At 47.5% G+C, this 20313-nt stretch overlaps 1 protein-coding gene across 2 annotated transcripts in view; it reads right to left on the bottom strand.

Moving 5' to 3' along the window:
* Positions 1–20313, bottom strand: part of LOC144717871 (laminin subunit alpha-1-like) — a 141344-nt gene that overhangs the window by 8424 nt on the left and 112607 nt on the right. Inside the window, exons 44-58 of one of the 2 annotated variants that reach the window (XM_078593612.1) lie at positions 20081–20235; positions 18710–18862; positions 17203–17336; positions 15869–16028; positions 14336–14457; positions 13399–13561; positions 12435–12579; positions 10747–10882; positions 9956–10076; positions 8573–8755; positions 7235–7380; positions 4622–4798; positions 3292–3520; positions 1490–1608; positions 941–1124 (exon numbers count right to left, since the gene is read on the bottom strand). In XM_078593612.1, the coding sequence (XP_078449738.1) occupies positions 941–1124; positions 1490–1608; positions 3292–3520; positions 4622–4798; positions 7235–7380; positions 8573–8755; positions 9956–10076; positions 10747–10882; positions 12435–12579; positions 13399–13561; positions 14336–14457; positions 15869–16028; positions 17203–17336; positions 18710–18862; positions 20081–20235 (2327 nt within the window). Of the gene's footprint in view, positions 1–940; positions 1125–1489; positions 1609–3291; positions 3521–4621; positions 4799–7234; positions 7381–8572; positions 8756–9955; positions 10077–10746; positions 10883–12434; positions 12580–13398; positions 13562–14335; positions 14461–15868; positions 16029–17202; positions 17337–18709; positions 18863–20080; positions 20236–20313 lie in introns of both variants that reach the window. The other variant, XM_078593611.1, reaches the window with a different exon arrangement.

Here is a 20313-nt window from a genome sequence, read left to right on the forward strand (position 1 = left end):
GGTCGCCTGGTTAGTAGCGCAGTGCGCTAACCACTGCGCCGCCGCTCCCCACCAACAAGCACGCACACACAGGCAAGAGCAGAGCCACGGTTCAGAAAATCGCCTCGTTCGTTGTTACATCGTGATCATCGTCGTCATTGGCCTGTGTAGCTATCGATCGTGCAGCTGAAAGCACCTGCACCCGTGGCCCACGCTCCGCCGTGTCTCCGTTCAGATTGATATTCCAAACCTACGTGCGAGTTTCATATGCTTGTATGTATATGTGTATTTTGAACGTATTTCTCACCGTACGTAGCCAACCATGCTAATTGGAGGACAACAAACTGAACGCAAGAAGCAGTTCTAAAGAAGTGAGTTTTCAATCTACATTTATTTACTGTTTATTCACACGTGTCCAGTGTGATATTTGCAACCCAGAGCTCCCTTGAAGATGTTTTTCCATCTCCGTAGACTCTCTCACAGGTCCAGGATTACTCAGTTACTTGTGTGTGTATATATACATACACACCAACAGTTTTATTTATTTTAAAAAAATAATCCCCTTAAAGCACTTTTGAGAAACTGCAATGATCCCATTTTCAAGATTAATCTTGTGGGGAGGATATATTTTTGGGTGGAAATTTCTGTATATGATAAAAGGGAATTTATTTACTTTTTCAAAATAATCTACGATCAGTTTATACATTACTCGCTAAGCCACACGGATCAATAACCTCCATTATTGAAGCTCAAACAGAATATAAGACTCTTGCAATGTGCCTTGTGCCTTCTCAAGCCCTCAAAACATTTAAACAAAAACACTTGAAACGGGTGCACACCACTCGCTCGCTGAAGGAAATTAATGAGTGCATTTTTCTCTTTTACGCTAAATGCGGTGGTAATTTTACAAGTGTGTGTTAAGAAACAAAAACACGCGAAAAAAGATTATTGCAGCACTGACCGTATGCCAAGTTCCGTCGTTGATTAGTTGTGCCGCCGTGACCTTAATGACCCCTTTGCCCAAGTCAAAGGTGAACTGCGGGCGTCCACCAATCAGCTGCAACGCTGCGAGGTTGTTTGCACTCCCCATGTAGAGCACCAGCCCATCGCTCGCCAGTGTGCGCACGCTCAGCTGCAGCGCGAGCCTACGCACACGCCGTCGCGCACCCCAAACAGAGCAAGCCTTTCCCACGGCAACCTACACTATCGGTGGAAGGGAGAGACTACATTTGTACAAAAAACTAAAATACGCAAATTATCGACGTGCACGTTGTCACAACTCATTTCCGAGAATGATCTGGTGGGTGCAAGAAAATCGTAATACGACGTCAACTTCGATGGTCTGCGAAGAAAAATTGTGCAGGTTTTCTGTGAAGGCTACTTTAGTTTTTTGAATGGTGGCAGGAAAAATTGCTGTTACACGAATGTAATGATTTAGGGCTTTGTAGTGCACCAACAACACAACCCCATTGTACACACAGGGCTGTTGTGCGGAGACAAAGGGGCTGACCTGCGTTTCACCGTGTCCCTGTCGAAGGTCAGAACGGCATGGCTGTCCTTCTTCAGGCCGAATTGCAGACTGTTGGCTTCGAGAGAAGCCGCAGCTTCGACAGCGCACCGCACCGGCATCTGGAAGAGACGCCCATGCATCGATGGAAATGACCTTGATTACCCCAGCAAAGCCTCGCCGGGTCTCGCGACACCTTTATCAATTCCGATGCTGTACTTGGATCCCACATTGAAATGTTTAATAAGTAAATTCATTATTTGGTGATTCCGCATTGGCAGTGTTGATACACAGCCAAAATAAACAAAAAAACCTCACATTCATAAATTACACTGCCTCTTACATGGGAAAAACATATACCATAGCCGATTCTTTGCGCAATGACCCTTCGTCATAGCACATGGAAAGTATAATTTTTGAAATTCATTTGTTATTTCACAGTAAAATAATAGTCATAATTTCCAGCCGTTTTTCAATGAATTACTGGCTGAAAACCACATTCTGTGTCGGTTATGGAGATGTCGGGCTATGCAGTACTTCACACTGGTCAGTGTGGTTTGGTGAAGGGAGGGGGGCCCTTTACCAATTCAGATATCATTTGCCACCGATGTTAGCTGTGGCTGGGAAGCAAACTCAGATTAGGTGGATTCATATATTCATAGTGTAGCTCACTAATGCATTACCACTCCACTCTATTTACATAATAGTACTTATCTCTCAAATGCTATTGATGTAGTGGAGTGCTTGATTTATTGCATATTGCATCAGCATTTATGTTAAAGTATTTCTGGTTATTAGCTTTCTAATTAGTGTTCATATTAAACATGAAACGCTGCAAAACAAAGCTTGGTATTTTGGATGGTAATTTTAATTAAAATGTTACTTCCACGCATTACTATAATAAAATGCTAATTGTTAATTCCCATACCACAAATAGCAGAATAATATATTCTAGCTGGCTCGTGCAGATTTAATGTGCTCAGAAGATGTACGTATTTAACTTGGTTGTGACTAATATATAAACCACAATGAGGACTAATTTTGTAACATTATATGTCATACGTTAATAACAAGGCAATGGAAACGCAAAGTCTGAAGACACATGCCGTGCACAGTGAGTGGTAGCATGCTCCAAGGGCTGCACAAATAAACTTCAATTTCTAAACACAAACACGTTCCACTTAGTAATTGCCTAGTCGAGGGCACATTAAAGATAAAACAACAACAGTGTTTCTTTTAACTTTGCTTACATGGTAATCAGCCATTAATTCGCTTCATTCGAACACTTCAGAGTTTTACTTTGGGAATTAGCACATATAAAAATACTGCGCTTAACGTTGTGAAGCTCAGTGTGATCTTTGAAGCTGTTCACTCAATGCAAGAGTTGTTTGTTGAGCTCAACGACTGATCTTAATTGTCACATGACCTTCCAACAGTCATTGTCTGCGTGCTTCTAATGAGACAATTGCCTATATTATTGTCATCCCTGTAGCTGCAGGAGGTTGCTCACAGCTCAACTAGGGCTGCAGAAACCCTGTCGGTGTCTCATTCACACTCTGTTCAACCACCACACTGCAAGCAGAAACTATTATTTTCTGCCTCGTTGCTCACACTTCTCGACTGTGAATTTCCCTATTTTTGCCAAGTTCCGATAGCCAAGTCGACTTAAAGAAACAATCGGATCCTCATCTTTCACGCCTTTTGCAGTGCCGTTTGTCGCAGCGCGCTCGGCTGTTTTATGGCCTCCAGGACAAACTTTTCGAATGCACGGCGCGTGCACGACCAATGGACTGATTTCGGCGTACTTGAGCTGTGGTGGTGGCGGGCTTGTTTGGAGCAGCATGAGGAGGAGGAGTGGGTAAGCCTCTGCCGGGCTGGGGCCTGTTCAGCGCAGGGACCACTACCGCCCGCCCGGAGCCCCCCCCGGCCTTCCTCCCAGTGGGCTGCATCGTCGCCCTCCACTGTGGCTCCGATGTCCGACACCGCCCGATGTCCACGTTGTCGAAGTTCAGAGAGTGGGCAAAGTCTTGCAGCCTGCATGACGCCCAAGATGGGGGGAGGGGGGGGAGGAAACGGGAGCTGCGATGATCGCGCCGTTGCTGCTGCTGCTGCTTTGGCCACGGTTGTGTGCTGTCGTGAGCAGCTGCGCACATTTGGACCGGGAGAAAAAGTATCGTGGCCTTTCCTCCCCGGGGAGCTTAAGTAGCCATGCAACGAGGCTACATCACTCCTACCTTATCTCCCCCACCCCCCCCAACCAACCCTTTCTCGTGCTCCACGCCTCCGCAGTTAATCACGTTCTCAGGAAAGGTCTGCACTGTTACAGCGATGCATAACAATGCACGTTCGGGGCGTTTGTCAGATTATTTGCGGTGTTACTTTTTCGAGCTTTTAAAGGGTAAATGAGCAACCCCTCCCCCACCCCCCACTGCCCCCCCCACCACCACTGCCCCCCAAAAAAGTGTACGTTCAGAAGAAAAATAATGTAATAATAATGTAAACTGCAAGTGGTATTTCCGAATAACCACACCACAATGGATGCCAAGGCGATTGAACGTAAACACAGTGCACATTAAACGTTACGCGCATTGCCCACCCTTGACAATAAAAACCAACGTGAACATAAGAAACCCATCATTCAAATCCATCAGGAGCCAAATATTGTTTACTGCAGCCGTTTGGGTTAAAAACGCGCAGCTTTTTCAATTATTTACGCACACCACTTCCGCAAGAAGGGCCTCCCCCTATGAGTGGGAGCTCTTAGAGAGAGCCTCATCACAGGGCATTTGGCCTCATCTTCCACGCTGGCGAAACGTCTTGGAAGGGGTTGGAGTACCCACACTTTACCCCACCAACGTGACCTGCCGATCAACTAACTGTGCTTGATGGGTGGACCCATGCGCTGCTGGGTGGGGGCATTAAAAAAACAATACCGTTGTTTCAATCCCTTTGCTGGGATATTGAACCGGTGACCTCTGGATTGCAAGTCCAGCATGCTAACCATTATACACCACGGCCATGGCTTTTAAACAAAAGCAAAACATTCTAGGAATTGTACAACACGTGAAATGGATGACCCGCTTTAGTGAAAGCTACCACCCGCCCATGGCCGAGTGTCCCGGGGTGGTTGCTCACACTCCATTGACGATGATGTTCTGCACACAGCCCGTGTACGTGTGCACTGGAACACTGCTGGGTGGGCTGTATCCGGCCGACGTCCCTCCCACGAACAACCTGGCCACCGTGATCTCTCCGTCGCTGCCCAGATTTGCGTCCCGGGACGGGCTGTCGTCCACCGACATGCGCACCACCCTGCTCACGCGGAACACATTCGGGTTAGCCGGTGCGTGCTCATGTCCCGTGCTTGCGTGCGTGCGTGCACACTTGTGTGTTTTTGCGGGTGTGCAAATTGATTACCCATGGGGAGGATGGGCTCGCAGTTATTCAACTGCACCGCACTCCATAAAACCTTAACCCGACTCTCGGTTGCGTAATGCAGTGCATTACGGTGGGTATTGAGAGAGCATTAGCTGGAAATGGAGGCAATTATACTCGCGGGACATTTGGAAAGTTACAACAAAAAAATTATGGCTAGTGTTTCCCCAGCCAGCCCTCTAACATTATCCTAATTACGATGATTATGGGCAAGCCATATTATTTATATATATATACTCTTAGACTGTAAGAGAAACACAGGCAAAGCTAGCATGTAACTGCATCGGCGTTGAGTTTTGCGAAATAATGGTGCACCCCTTTGCGCGCCCCCAGTCTCCCCCTCCCCCTTGCCTTTACCTATTCCCTGTGGAAAACCTAGAGGCGGTTTCCATTACCCAATAACGCCTGCACAAACAAACGGAGGGCTGCCTGCCTGCGAAAGAACGCTGCCTCCACTGGAGTCAGTGGGGTGCAGCCGTGCTCAAGCTTCCAGGTTTGTCCCATGATGAGGGTTGGCGGATCACGCAAATTCACGGAATTCCCGTGGGCTCAGAAGTCGCCATCTCCTGGCTTGCCGAGGTATGGCAGTACAGCAAGTGGATTCATTTACATCCCTACAGGGGATTGATTGTCACCCTACTGCACCCAGATTATTATTAATCTGGGTGCAGTAGGGTGACAATCTTAATCTGGGTGCAGTAGGGTGACAATCTTACAGGTGCACCCAGATTATTATTAATCTGGGTGCACCAGTGTCCGACCACATGTATAAACACTCACGAATAGAGTTGGCCAAATATCGCAGTATAGGATGACAGAGCTTGGGCAATTGTTGTTTTTTTGTTCTGGCTGTCTTCCTACTTCTCTGGGTATTCGCACGCCGACGATTGTGAATGACAACTGCGTGCTGCTACATGTTCTAAAATGAATAAACGGTTCTCATACCACTTTGGCATTGAGCGATTCACCTCTGCAGCTCAATGAGTTGTAATAATGTGGGCGTCATGCTTCAACTCACGGAGATCTAATAAATTACAATTTTACTCCGTTTTATAACGCCTGGGTTTGGATTGTCTATCTCATGAATTACGTCCGGTTTGTTCCGAGTCATTGTTTAATGAGTGTCAAGGTAATATTTGCACGTAAGTTGCATAACCTGTGCATACATTGTAAACCCATTGATATCGGGTTAGGATTCAAGGACAACACAAATTATCTTGTTTTTTTCATATGTTCTGTCTGTCTAAAGCATCATCTATCCTCGCATATTTGTTTTTCTTGTTTCCAGTTGTTTGTTTTCTATCAGCATAACCATAACACTTGCACATAACCTCTACATAAATTATTAAGCACTGCTTTGTAGACACACAAATGACTGCGTGTATCGCCAGCACAACAAATCGATGGGAATCGCTGAACCGCTGCATCATTGCTGCCCAATCTTCTTCTTCTTCTTCCACGCGTCTGTTCCACTCATGTGGGGGTCTCTGCTACGCCTTGCCAACCTTCTCCATGCTGCCCTGGTCCTGGGACATCTCGCTTTCTGCTCCTCGGGCATTGGGCAGCATCATTGCTCCCAAATACCCTCTGCTATTACAATCCTCCTCGTCCGTTTGGGCTGTCGGGGCATAACCGTTTCCTTCAGTAAAATCCGCTTGCAGTTGTCTCACCACTTTACTTCTCTCTGTCCGACGCTGCGTCTTCCAACGTTTGACGCTTGGTGTTACTACGGCTACTCGCATCATAATGTTTTTATTTGCACGTGGAAACAGCACGGTGTTCTGTGCTTTTACTCAATGGTGTCCTGGAAACGCATAATGAGTTTTGTATAGAATATTGCCTTTGTGGTGAACGCATCCCCATAGTTTAGATCGAGTGCTCTTGCCAATGACATCGGTTAAAGCCGGCAACATTTGATTAACAAGCTTGAGTCTGCTGATGAGACCCCAGAAGATTGAAACCAGTTAGGAGTTTGCTTGCTGGTCTGAAAAGCCAATAAGGCAATGGCCCTACATTACGGTTAAAAAAAACACAGAGATAAACAGAATCAGGATACACGGGATAAACACATCCACAGTAAACAGATGGAACTATCGGAGCCCCCAGGTGTGATCTTGGATACTTACAAAGGCAGAAGAAAAGGAACAAAACAACTAGGAGAGAAATACGTTCATCTACATGTGGAGACCAGTACCGAGTTGCGCTTGTATCCATCACTTTACCCACGCTGCTGCACAGTCACGCAAAACGAGTTTGTACTCGGTCGTCTCATCCTCGATCGATCGGCCGGTCCCACGCGCCGGTGCCACTCACCGCTGCCGCCTGCTGACAACCACCGCGTGCTCCCTGCCATCGCTGTAGGAACCGCCCGTCGACTTCTTGACGATCTTTCGTGTGGCATCGCCGGTGCTGAACAGCACCTCCAGGTTCCCGTCGAGGAGGTACACGGCGTAATAAGGCTGCAAACGCAGTGGGCGGGGGGGGGGGTCAGAAAGGTCTGTTGTGTAAATATCACAAAACTAGACGCACTTAAATCTCGACTTAAAGCTTTCGTGACTGCAGGAATTCATATTCTTTGGGTCTTTCGGTAAAGTCACGTAGATAGGTATAAAACAGTGTGCATTCAGCGGCTTTCCCCCCCCCCCTTTCCTCCTGATGACGATCGTTTGCGTTGTGTTCGAAAGTCGTAGTTTTTTGTTTATTTTATGTTTATTTCTTGACTTTCGTGATTGCAGGAATTCATACGTGACTTTACCGAAAGACCCAAAGAATAGACGCACTTAGCCGGCTTCCCTGCCAACACTGTCCTCTTGTGGTTATCCGTGGATATGCACAGTGTGAGCAACTGAACGCGGGCAGACTGCGCGTTTCTGTTAAAGAGTGTGTGCAGGGCATGGGCAGTGGAAGCTGATGAATGGACATATTTAAATGACAACCGTCGTCAACATCAGCCATCTTGATAATTGGTTTTTTACCCTTCTATCTGGCAACAAAACTGACACCTTTTTTTACAAGGAGTCATATTTGCATAGACCACAATACCTGCAGCCAAAATGCAAGCAAAAAACCATAACTCTGATAATGCGCGCCTTTTGGCGTCATCTGGTCAAACCCATGTGAGACTAGGCTCTAAGGAAATCTGTCTCTGGTGTGGACCAATCAACTTCAAGGACAGTGCACATTATCAGAGTTATGTTTTTTGTTTGCATTATGACTGCAGGTATTGTGGTCTAAAAAAACAATTATCATATTTTTTACTGGCAAATGAGGTTCCAATGGTGTATCAGCCATCTTATTCCCCGCTGTTGTTGCCATCTGTTTATAGTCTCACGGTGCCACACAATTCACGTGGCTCCGGCACACAGGCTCACTTCATTGCTCCCTGCTCCGAAGTTGACGTCATTTCGGTTGTGCTCACTCCACGTGGTCGCGAAGCCCTGACGTCGAATCGAACCAACGACCTCTCGATTGCAAATCCAGCTTGCTTGCCATCGCACCACAGAACTCCTCTCTGCCACGCAGTTTGAATTTGCTCGACGTGCGGCAGCATCCCCGCAAGGATCTTTGTATTTGTCGACAAGTCAGGCCCACGACGACGGGGGGCGGAGCACGCGCAGGGACACGGGGGGGTGGGGGGGGGGGGCGACTCACCACGCCACTCTGTCTCCGCTTGCGGACGACTCTCGGCGACTGCTCTCCGGCCGCGTGAAGCAGGAGACCCGAGGCGTTGGTCGAGGAGAAGGAGAAGGAGATCTCGGATGAGGGCGGAAGAGATGCGGTGGTTGCCGGCAGCTCCACGAACCCGGGCGACTCTATGCTCACCATGTGAACGTGCTGCACACAGGTGACAGAGGAGCAGCCGTCAGTGTTGGCACCGTCGTCGTCAACTTTGTGAGCAGCAGCATGGACAATAAGATTGGAGGTGGCTCAAGAGTCAGTGGGCACGGAGATCCTGGGTCACGTGACTAAATTGGATGGCGACTTCGTGACGTCAATTAGTGCCGGGATGATTAGTCGATTAAGTCAGTTGTAATTGACAAATTGTCAAATCAAATACTTCTTGTTTTTGTGGTCAGTTACTCGGGGGGGCTCCCTTTAAAAACGGTGGTCCCTCGTACAAGCCACATGGTGGGAGATAAGGGAATCGAAACCTCCCGTCCAACGTCACACGTGGGAACAGTGGCGAGACTTCCACCCCCGAAATATTTTCTTATCTGATTAGTCAAATCATCGAACTGATAGTCGGTAGAGTAATTGATAATTTAAACATTTGTATAGCCCAACTATGATCTCAATCCAGTCATCAAATCGCCTCGTGCAAAAAAACTACGCCTCGACATTGAAATTGGATTTTGCACTTGATTTTGGCTCAATTCCATTTTCTTTCATTAACAATGTGGGCTCGTCTGCCCCATGGCAGACTGACATCTCTAAAGCAGGGTTTGGTGGGAAAATGCTGCCCCCTAAGGTGGATAAGAAGATGTCACTGGAAGGGACCTCAAGTGGGATATGTGGTTATCACCTTCCACATGTTGTATTTCTAAAGGAGGATGATGCACACTGCATCATCTGTGAGTTTTTTTTAACAGACATTTTTCATCTCATGACGGGGACAGTGCAGTTAAGTCATGCAAAATGTGATTTTTTTTTCAAAATCAAAGTTATGCTCTATATATATAGGCACTGTAGATACTTGAAAAATCATCATGTTTACTCTAAATGACAATTGCATGAAATTCTTCTCAACGCATTAGCAATTTCTAGAGGATCGCACGTGTAACAACTATACATGTTGAACTCCTTGTTCAACATGTATAGTCCATCAGTCCCATTGGCTTTCCGGACCAATATTATCAAGCAGCATTTTGTTGAAGCGATAAAAACTCAGGTGGTGGCGTCAGCAGAGTCGGCCTTTTCAGATGGCCGGACGTTGTCGGCACGAGCTCTCCGTGTAAGCCATGGGGCCCTCCCTCAATGCGCAAAAGCAAAAAAAAGACAACACAGCATGCACGTGTGAAGAGACGGCTTCGTCACCTCGAGTGAGCAGCCCTTTTTGACCCCAATGGAGTTCTTAAAGGTGAGCAGGTTGAAGTAGCTGCGTGAGATCTCCACACCCTTTATGCATCCGGTGAACGTTCGGCTCTTCACCTCGCCCCTGTGAGCACAGCAGCGGTCAGCCGCAGTGAGAAATTCGTGCAGCAGCAGCAGCAGCAGCCGCAACAGCAACAGGAGCAGCAGCAACAGCAGCTTTTTGCAACTTAAAATATGCATCTTCTTGGTTCTTTCGGTAAAGTCACGTAGAAGGGAAGTAATACAATAATAAAAATAAAACGTAATAAAATAAAATAATATAATAATATATTTTTATTATTTTATTACTTCCCTTCTACGTGACTTTACCGAAAGAACCAAGAAGATGAATCCCTGCAGTCTCGAAAGCTTTAAATCGAAATTTAATATATGCAACACATTTAAAAACCCATTGGCAAAACCTTTTATCCCCCCCTTGCTTTGCCAATGACATTTTTTCACGCGATAAACGTTCCCACTTCCCTTTCATGTATGTCACTACTCAAATTTATCTCCCCGTGCACCTTTAAAATAAAGAGCAGGCACAAAGCCTCGTATGCTAAATAGGCTAAAGATGGAATTTAAAAAAAATATATATATATGAAGACCTTGGAGGCATAGTCGTGTCCCGAAAGTATTGTTCGCGGCTGCAAAAAATAGCTCACCACTGCCAATCTCCCATCGCCGTGAAGGAAATTACGGGGCCCGAAATTTGACAGCCCTATTAACGGCACAGGGGGACCTTGCTTACATACCTGGGTATGACCCCTTCGGGGAGCCCGCCAAAGTAAATGAGATCCATGGAGGAGAGATTGAGACCTCCCGACGCGCCCTGCGACCTGCTCTTTTTGTTAACCACGTTGCGAGCTTCGTCCTCAACGATCAGCGTGCCTGTTCAACACACGCAGCCACCAAACAACAAGTGGTCAAAAAAGAGGCCTTTCGCGCCGTGACGCTTGCAGGCAGGAGACGACACGAGCATCGACCGAACTCACACGCTACGCCGGAGCTCCCAATTGGCAGCAAAGCTGAAGCCGTTCCGGCCTTCATTAGGTGCTCCATTAACGGCACTCGTCCCAACAGTCTGTTGAGGCTATACTGGGGGATCTTGGTGTGCGTTTCTGGGTGGGAAGTGTGCGGAGCAGATGTGGAGTGGTTTGCGCAGTGCGGCATGAACCCAGTGACCTAGGTTCAATTCCCAGATATGGAAAACATCAGCAGTGATATCATAACTGGTGCTGGACATCCCCTAAGTGTTCTTCCCCCACACCTGCGATTATCACAGTTGGCTAGATACGATGCGAAAGAAGTTCAACATACATAGATTAGCCGACTAACAAGAAATAACACAAAATCACAAGGCATGGCAATCGTGTATATGTGTATACGCTTATTCTGCCCCTAACCTCCAGGATCCATCAATGGACCACTAAATGTGCTGGCGCAATATCCCAATGAATACTCAGTCACCAGAACCAATGATAGAGGTTTGGCGATGCATCGATTAATATAGAAATATGGAGCAAAATTGATTGTAGTAATATCGATGCTGAAGCACACAAAACATGCATCAAATTGCGTACTTGAGAATTGGTGTTTTCTTCTTCTATACTCTTTGGTTCTTTCGATAAAGTCACGTAGGTATAAATAAAATAAATTAAATCACGACGTTTCGGGCGCAACACAAGCGTCCGTCATCAGGTGGGACAACCACAGCAAGAAACAATTGCTGAAGTGGGCAAAAGGGGCTGCTGCTGTGTTGCGCCCGAAACGTCGTGATTTAATTTACTTTATTATATACCTACGTGACTTTACCGAAAGAACCAAAAAGTATGGATCCCTGGAGTCACGAAAACTTCTAATCTAGATTTTCTTCTTCTTATTTTAATGTTGTACGCAATGGGTTAATGTCACACGAGCAGCCGCGACATTGGACTACAATGTAAAGTAATCAATTTGTTATTGAATAGAAACTTTTTGAATCATAAAGTCATCATGTTTAGCTCTCCAATGTGTTTTCAGGTTTGTACCGCGCGTTGTATGGCACGATGTCTGACGTTTCGCTCCACGTGCTGGCAGCTTCGTTTGGAACGGCACAACCGCAAAAAGCCAAGGGCAGTATCGTGTCACCACGTTTCACAAAATGCAGGTTTTTTCCCTCGCTTTACGTGGGTTCGTTTTGCGCGACCCATTTCTACCCAAAATTATCTCCGCTATGCGGTTTGAATTCGCTCAAAGCGCGGCTATGCGGTCGGACGCGGGACAACGTCGTTGAGTGTGTACTGGATGTACTGTGCGTGCGCTACTCGGCAGGCAGCGGTCTCCTCGTCCGGTTTCGCTTTGTGCACGCCAATTCTTTGAAACGCATCGACGTTTCCAAAAAACGCGAGATGCGCAGACGTGAGCGACCGGCGTGTTCGGCGAGTGCCACCCGCGATCGCACCCATCTGTTTGCTGCGCGAGAACTTGAGGCTCCTCCAGTTGCCGTCGTTGTGCTTGTTGTCGCTGGTCACGTTCCCCGGTCCACTGCCCAGGTCGTACCACACGCGCACCTGCCCGTTCACCAGCTCGATGGACAGGAAGTCCTTCTGTGGCCACCGAAGTGTCAGGAGAGCGACGTTTATTATTTTAGTTTTTTTTTCATTCACACGCGTTACGTTACAGCTCGTCACCTTACAGAAATATGCGCAAGAGCGCAGAAGCGTGGTCACCACATACACGCCTTTATATAAGGAACGAAACAGGTGGACTTCTCCACAAATCTGGCTGTCGCCTGATGAAGCTGGTTGTAATTACTGGCGAAACGTCACTGTACTCAGATTGTAAATGTTGTGGCTTGGCTCTCCAACACACCGGTGTACTGTACTAGTGACGAATTGGCACATTCTGTTTACATGACAACCCTTACTAGTTGGCTGTGTCGGGTGGTGACGGGTTTTAACGACACATTTATATATTTCCGCGATCTAACCAAAAAAAGAAACCTCTGTTATGGATGATATTGGTCGCGAAAGCCTGCTGCTACGCATTAAACTGACAATTGCCTTATAATTTAAAACAGGCTCACTTGTAAGCAAATACAAATTTCTCGGGAGTTGTTCATAGAAAATCAACGGTAATTATGATACTGGAGATGGCATTAACATTGAACACGGGTGATTTGGGCATTCACGTAACTTAAGGACGATTATGAAGAATAAAGCCAATACATATTTGTGACTACCGCACCACACCACAAGGCAATTTCTAACACGTGTAAAAGTGACAACTATTGCACGTTATTTATAACGATGCAAACATTTCATTCATCTGCCCCATCCCTCAACCCTTATCAGCTGCCCATCATTAATCCAGGGAGTGCAATGTGTGGGTGGGAGCGGTCCACCAAATGGTGGACAGCGGCTTGCCTTGTCAGCGGTGGCCAAGTACATGAGCAGAGCATTGGGGGAGAAGGTGCGGAACTTGAAGGTGATGATGGAGACCTCGGAGTTCCAGCGGATTGGCCGGTCCACCGGCACGAAGCCCTCGCCGTCAAACTGTGTGGAGACCTCTGTTTCGGCTGCCTGGGGACTGCGGTACACAGAGGCAGCGTGAGTCGGGAAGCATGACCATAAGACGGGAGCATGGCCATGACTGGGTTGATGATGACAACTACATGGGTGAAGCGTGGCGGCGGGGGGCAATGCGTTTCGTGTCAATAATGACAATGTAGATACATCTTCTTGGTTCTTTCGGTAAAGTCACGTAGAAGGGAAATAATAAAATAATAAAAATAAAACATCATAAAATAATTCTCACGACGTTTCGGCCACAATGCAAGCAGCCGTCCTCAGGTGAAGAACAGGTCTGTCGGAAAGACAGCGTCTGAATGAAACTACCACCAGGCTTGGAGCGTATATTTAAGCTGGGTTAGAGGGGGAAGAAGCGTGGTGGTGTTCATTCAGACGCTGTCTTTCCAACAGACCTGTTCTTCACCCGAGGACGGCTGCTTGCGTTGTGGCCGAAACGTCGTGAGAATTATTTTCTAATTTTTTATTTTTATTCTTTTATTATTTCCCTTCTACGTGACTTTACCGAAAGAACCAAGAAGATGAATCCCTGCAGTCACGAAAGCTTTAAATCGAAATGTAGATACATCTCATGCTGTGGATGCCAATACAATCATCGATTGTCATATCAATCATCAGCCATGGTCAATTCACTGCGGGATGATGACCACTGTCACCCCTCATGATCCTACAACGTAATCATTTTTATTCCATCTCCGCCGTGGAAGGTCTCTCAGACGCACTCCATTCATTGGCTGACACTCCGACCCTCATTGTTGAACGTTGGTAGCCTTACCTGATCTCACAGCCACCACAAGTTCCTTCCATCTCACGGAAGTTCCACAAGCCGACCGAGCGGCCATCCAGGAATGCCTCTCCCATGCAGCCCTTGAATGAGGTGGCCTTCACCGAATCGGCCTTCTGGCAGCAGGGGAAACAACTGTATCAGCATCATTACAGTGTCATCTTGGTTGTATGTGTCTGTGTGGTTGTCTGTGTGTGTGCACTCGCTCCAAACCCAGTGACCCAAATTCAATTCCTGCTCATGGCCAAAACCAGTGATGATTATCTGAACCGGTCTTGGGCCTCTCCTAGGTCGAGTCAGCCTTAATTGACTACCTGGTGTGGTGTGTAAAAACATCGCCATAAGGGAGACGAAGGCAGCCGGGTGTGGTGGACACCCACCCCTCGCGTGGCGCTCAGACCTTCATAGTTGCTCGATAACAGCACTTGCCCCAACAGCCTGTCAAGTCTTTACGGGGGATCTTTGTCTTTTTGTGTGCGTTTGTCGGTGCGAAGTGTGGGGAGCAGATGCGGAGTGGTTCGCGTGGTGCGGCATGAACCCGGTGACCTGGGTTTAATTCCCAGACACGGCAAACGCCAGCGGTAAGTGATATCATAAGCGGTGCTGGGCATCCCCTAAGTGGGCTCAGCCTTAAAATTACCACCTGGTGAGGTGCGTAAAAAAATATCAACGTCTGTGGAGACAAATGTGGCCAGACATGGTGCTGGTCGCACCGCCCCGTCGTTTTTTTTTTCATGAGGGATTTGAGAGCCGATCGCCGACAATATTTGCCTCATCATGAGGCCTCCTTTGCCAGTACCGAAATATAATAATAGGTTTTTTTCGGGAACAAAACCTTTTTACAAGGAAACATGTTTACATTAACCGCGATAGAGACGAGGCTCTAAGAAAAGCTGTCTCTGGTGTGGACCAATCAATTTCAAGGACAATGCATATGTTATCAGAGTGTGTTTTTTGTTTGCATTCTGACTGCAGGTATTGTGGTAAAGGTTAACATACTCTTAGGTTTTTTCGGTAAAGTCACGTAGGTAAAAAATAAAATTAAAATTAATAAAAGTAAAATAAAAATAAAAAATCACGACGTTTCGGAGGCAACACAAGCTTCCGTCTTCAGGTGGAACCGTCACAACACGATTACTTGATAAAGCAATTATTTGATACAGCAATCGTGCTGTGACGGTTCCACCTGAAGACGGAAGCTTGTGTTGCCTCCGAAACGTCGTGATTTTTTATTTTTATTTTACTTTTATTAATTTTAATTTTATTTTTTACCTACGTGACTTTACCGAAAACACCTAAGAGTATGAATCCTTGCAGTCACGAAAGCTTCAAATCTAAAGGTAAACATGTTTCCTCGTAAAAAGGTTTCACTTTTGTTGCCAGAAAAAAGGGGAAAACCCTATTATTATAATATTCGCCTCAACACGCGGAATGGGGGCAATAAAACACACTGCCAGATGCGGGTGCGGCTCAACGTTCAGTGGCTTTACAAGATGGACCACAGGAGGCGCGTCCCGCCCGCACCTTGACCCCTCCAGTGAGGCCTCCGATGAAGAGCAAAGTGGTCTCGTCCACGTCGAAGGCCGAATTTCCCTCGGGTGACGTCCCGCTGCTGGGCAGCTGGCTCACTCCGCCTCGGTCGCCCTTGAAGGCCCGAATGGAGAGAGCGCCGACCCTCAGGGACCTGGGAACGCATAGAGCCCAATGTATAAACCACGCGCCGTCGGCCCTGCCATTGCAAAGCGTGGACAGATACAGGCCTGCCGCTGGTGAAAGTGTCACTGCGTCGCGCGCTTTCAGATGCGCTCCTGCGGCCATCATCTGGCACGTTTCTCCCTTCTGATTTTAGGAAGCCACTGGAGCTGTGCACTTTTAAATCATCTAGATTGAACACTCATTTCTTTAGAACAGTTTTTTTGTGTTCAGTTTATTGTCCTTCCCCCCGCACCTCAAGTTAGCAAGGTTGGCTATGTACGGTGCAAAAGAAGTTCAACACATTTACTGTAATCAATTTCGATTTCACCGAATTCCCACAACACAGGTTTGCCCATTGCTTCCTCTCATCGAATTAAATTCACCTCATCTCAACCATTAGATCAATATATTGTACCGTTGTAAATTGTTTGTAAAGTGCTTGGTTAAGGCGCTATTTAAATTCCTTTCAGATAAGATAAGTGGTAGCTGAAATAACAGCATGTGCTAAGGAATCGCTGCGGTGGGATCATCACGTGACTGGGATACATTGCTATGTATTTTTCATATTTTTCATATTTTTTTTTACTTCCTTGTGCTCGGGCATAGAGCACACTTTGCCTGAATACCAAATTGCTTGCTCGGTAATGTGTTGCAGACACCAAACCAAATATGCATTCCATCTGTGCAATGCTAAATAGGGAAATGTTGATGTACAGCAGGGAGGAGCGGTGGTGTAGTAATCTTCGCATTGCGCGATTAATCAGCCAACACGAATTGGATTCCCTAACCATTAGGTGACATCCGTGCGTGAGTGCCATATGAACGAGTGCTGGGACCCCCCTTCACCACCCCGACGTTGACCAGAGTGGTGAAGTTTGGTCAAACAACCCCCCCCCCATGACGGACAGGGTGTTGCGACGGCTTCATAGAGCAGTGGACTGGCAAGAGGCTGTGAATGATCACTTATTATATATACACACATGGCATGACACTGCACAAGCACCTTCAGGATGAACCAACGTGCATGGTAAATCAAGGTGCACGAGAACGAGCAACAACGACGACTCTGCGAGGCCAATGCAGCAACCGATCTTATAATCACAAGGTGTAACATCTCTCTAGCGCGCATGCGCATGCGCCTTTCCCGGACGCAGGGCACATACCTGGTCGCCTCGATGCGATACCAGTTGCCGTCGTTGATGGCCAGGTCCGGGTACTCGACTCGTCCGGGCCCCGAGCCAACGTCCCACACGAGGCTCACCCGGCCTCGCCGCATCTCCACCGCCATGTAGTCCGGCTGCCCGGCGACAAGGAGGGGGTGGCAATCGGTTTGGCGGCTCCCGCCTTCCCGCGCTCGGTTTGCCGCCTTAGGCTTGCTTTGCCGAGCATCTTTAACGTTTTAGCGTTGTTGTTTTTTTTTCGATTTAAAGCTTTCGTGGCCGCAGGGATTCATCTTCTTGGTTCTTTCGGTAAAGTCACGCAGAAGGGAAATAATAAAATAATAGAAATAAAACATAATAAAATAAAAAAGTATATAAATAATTTTATTATTTTTATTTCTGTTATTTTATTATTATAATAATAAAAATGAAAATAATTTTTTAATGTTTTATTTCTATTATTTTATTATTTCCCTTCTACGTGACTTTACCGAAAGAACCAAGAAGTTGTTTTTTTTGTTTTACTTTCTGGCGGCACATGTCCGTTCTCCCGCATCTGTTTTTTGCACGTTTTAATTATATTTCAGGAGGAGCCCGGTACAGAGGGGGGGGGGGGGGAGTACAAAAACTCCGTGGACATGAGTCCCAAACGCTGTGCTCCTGAGTTAGGAGGAAGGGGGGGGGGAGATTAGGCCTCACTGCCCCACCGACGGAGCAGAGAATCTGCATTTTTACATGGGAAGGGAAGGTGAAGGAAGTAGAAATTAAGGGAGCAGGGGAAAGAAGGGGGAGGGGGGGGGAGGGGAATGGGGGTCTCCCGCATGTTATGGTCTCCGCCTTCACCAACCCGCACTGATCAGTGTGGTGAAGTATGGCCAAGTACCAATATTTGCGTGTACGAGTGGTGGTGCAGCGGTTAAGCAGCGCTGCGCTACGAACCCGGCGACCCGAGTTCGATTCCCGATTACGGCCAACACCGGCGACAATAAAACTGGTCCTGGGCCTTCCCGAGGTGAACTCGGCCTCAACAGAGTCACTAGTAAAGGAGGTCTCATAGTGTAAATGCTTACCCCGAGCTCTCAATACTCTGATAGTGCACTGTTGTTAAGTTGTACGCCTTTTGGCGTCATCTGGTCCGATACCAATGGAGACTAGGCTCTAAGGAAAGCTGTCTCGGGTGTGAACCAATCAACTTCAAGGACAGTGCATATCATTATCAGAGTTGTTTCTTTTTGTTTGCATTTTGACTGCTTGTATTGCGGTTATTGCAAACATGATGCCTTGAATAAAGATGTCAGTTTTGTACCAGTTTAAAGGGTAAAAACCTACTACTAGAGTCACTAGTGTGACGTGTAAAAACATCGCCACCCGGAAGACACTGGCGGCCGGGCGTTCTGCTGGCCAGCCACCCCCTCGTGTGCCGGGGCCTTCATTTCGGTGCTCGCCAACAGAACTTGCCCCAAGAGTCTGCTAAGGGCTATACTGGGGGATCTTTGTCTTTGTTACACACGTTCTGAGAGCCTCCCAGGTAGAAGAGCAGGTTGTCTGGCTCCGAGGTCTTCACGTGAAGCACCATGGAGTTGTACGTGAGCTTCCCATGCGGGATCTCAGGGCGGTACGTCCGCACGCAGTCGCCCGTGCCGGACTGCACGGAGACCTTGATCTGTGATCACATGAGAGGAGAGTCATTCAACACTGAGTTACAGGGACGATGTAAGTAATGAAAACAATAAGGTAGACTGGATGTCAAACATGTACGTAGAACTTATTTCACACCGGACATAGCCAACTAATCGGAAGTGCGGAGAACAGGACAAAAAAAATTAACCCGTAAAAACAAAGTTTTTCACTATAAATCCTTTATATGCGTGGCGGCTAGAGTCCTCTCGTCCTCTGGCTTGAGATGGCTGCCACCTATGGGTCAGATGATTGCCTGCCACCATTAAGCAATTGGTAATTAAATATATATATTTTTTCCTAAAATGTTGAAAATTTAGGAATTTTTTTTCACGAAAATAAATTGTCACGTACAACGAGTCTGTGTGCAAAATGTCAGCTCGATTGGATCACGGGAAGTGGGTTAAAAAACGACCGAAAGATTTGCACGGTCGTAAGCGCGCAAGCAAGCAAGCAAGTGAACTTAATATAAAGGATTTAAAAACTAAAACACAGAAAGCAGTTCTGAAGAAACACGTTTTCAAACTAGATTTGAAAGTGCACAGCTCCAGAGGCTTACTAACATCAGAAGAAAAATTGCGCAAACTAATTACGCGACAATGTTGGTGAAAGAAAATACACGAGCTGTCCTAAGCGGAACTCCGTCCTATATCTCCAGATATGAATAGGAACATCTTAATGCCAAACACCGGGCGAGACGGAAGCAGTTCCAACGACGCAGCGACAAACTCGGAGAAACGGAGAGCCCCCCGCGAGGGGATATCGGTGAAGGAAACTTTCATTCACGTCCCAACAGCCCAAACCAGAGGTCGCAATCGGGTACTCGATACCCGTACCCTACCCGATACCCGGCTACCCGTACCCGGCCAGGTACGGCTACCCGTTTGCGACCCTGGTGCGGCCGGGTACGGGTACGGGTAGGCCGTGAGTCACTGGTGAGGAAACCGTCTGTCACTCATTTCGGGTAGGGTACGGGTACGAGTAGGGAATGGGAACCCGTACTCGACCGGGTATGGGTACGGGTACCCATTTGCGACCCTGGTGCGGCCTGGTACGGGTACGGTTAAGGAATCAAAACCCGTTTGCGACCTCTGACCCAAACCACCAAGGGTCTACGGAGAAGAAGTTAACAATCCAATCACGGCCTCGTGCGCCCTTCCCCGGGGGGGGGGGGGAGGGGGGGGGCGCATGTCAAGATGCTCACAGAGGCCGCCTGCTTGCGGGCCTGGTTGATGAGCTCCTTGATGACGGAGATGTTCCGCCCGAGGTTGTCCTGCAGCGCTCCGAAGGGCTCCATGCGCTTGGAGAGGCGCGCCGCCCGCTCCTCCACGTCCCGCAGCTTGTCGCTCGCCTCGGCAACTGCGGCGAAACGCGGAGGAGGAAAGCGAAACGATCGTCGGCTCTTCGCCCCTCGCGTGCTGCCCGTGGGCGGTGCCA

The sequence above is a fragment of the Lampetra planeri genome, chromosome 4, assembly GCF_965212315.1.
Source record: "Lampetra planeri chromosome 4, kcLamPlan1.2.h2, whole genome shotgun sequence".
NCBI lineage: Eukaryota > Metazoa > Chordata > Hyperoartia > Petromyzontiformes > Petromyzontidae > Lampetra > Lampetra planeri.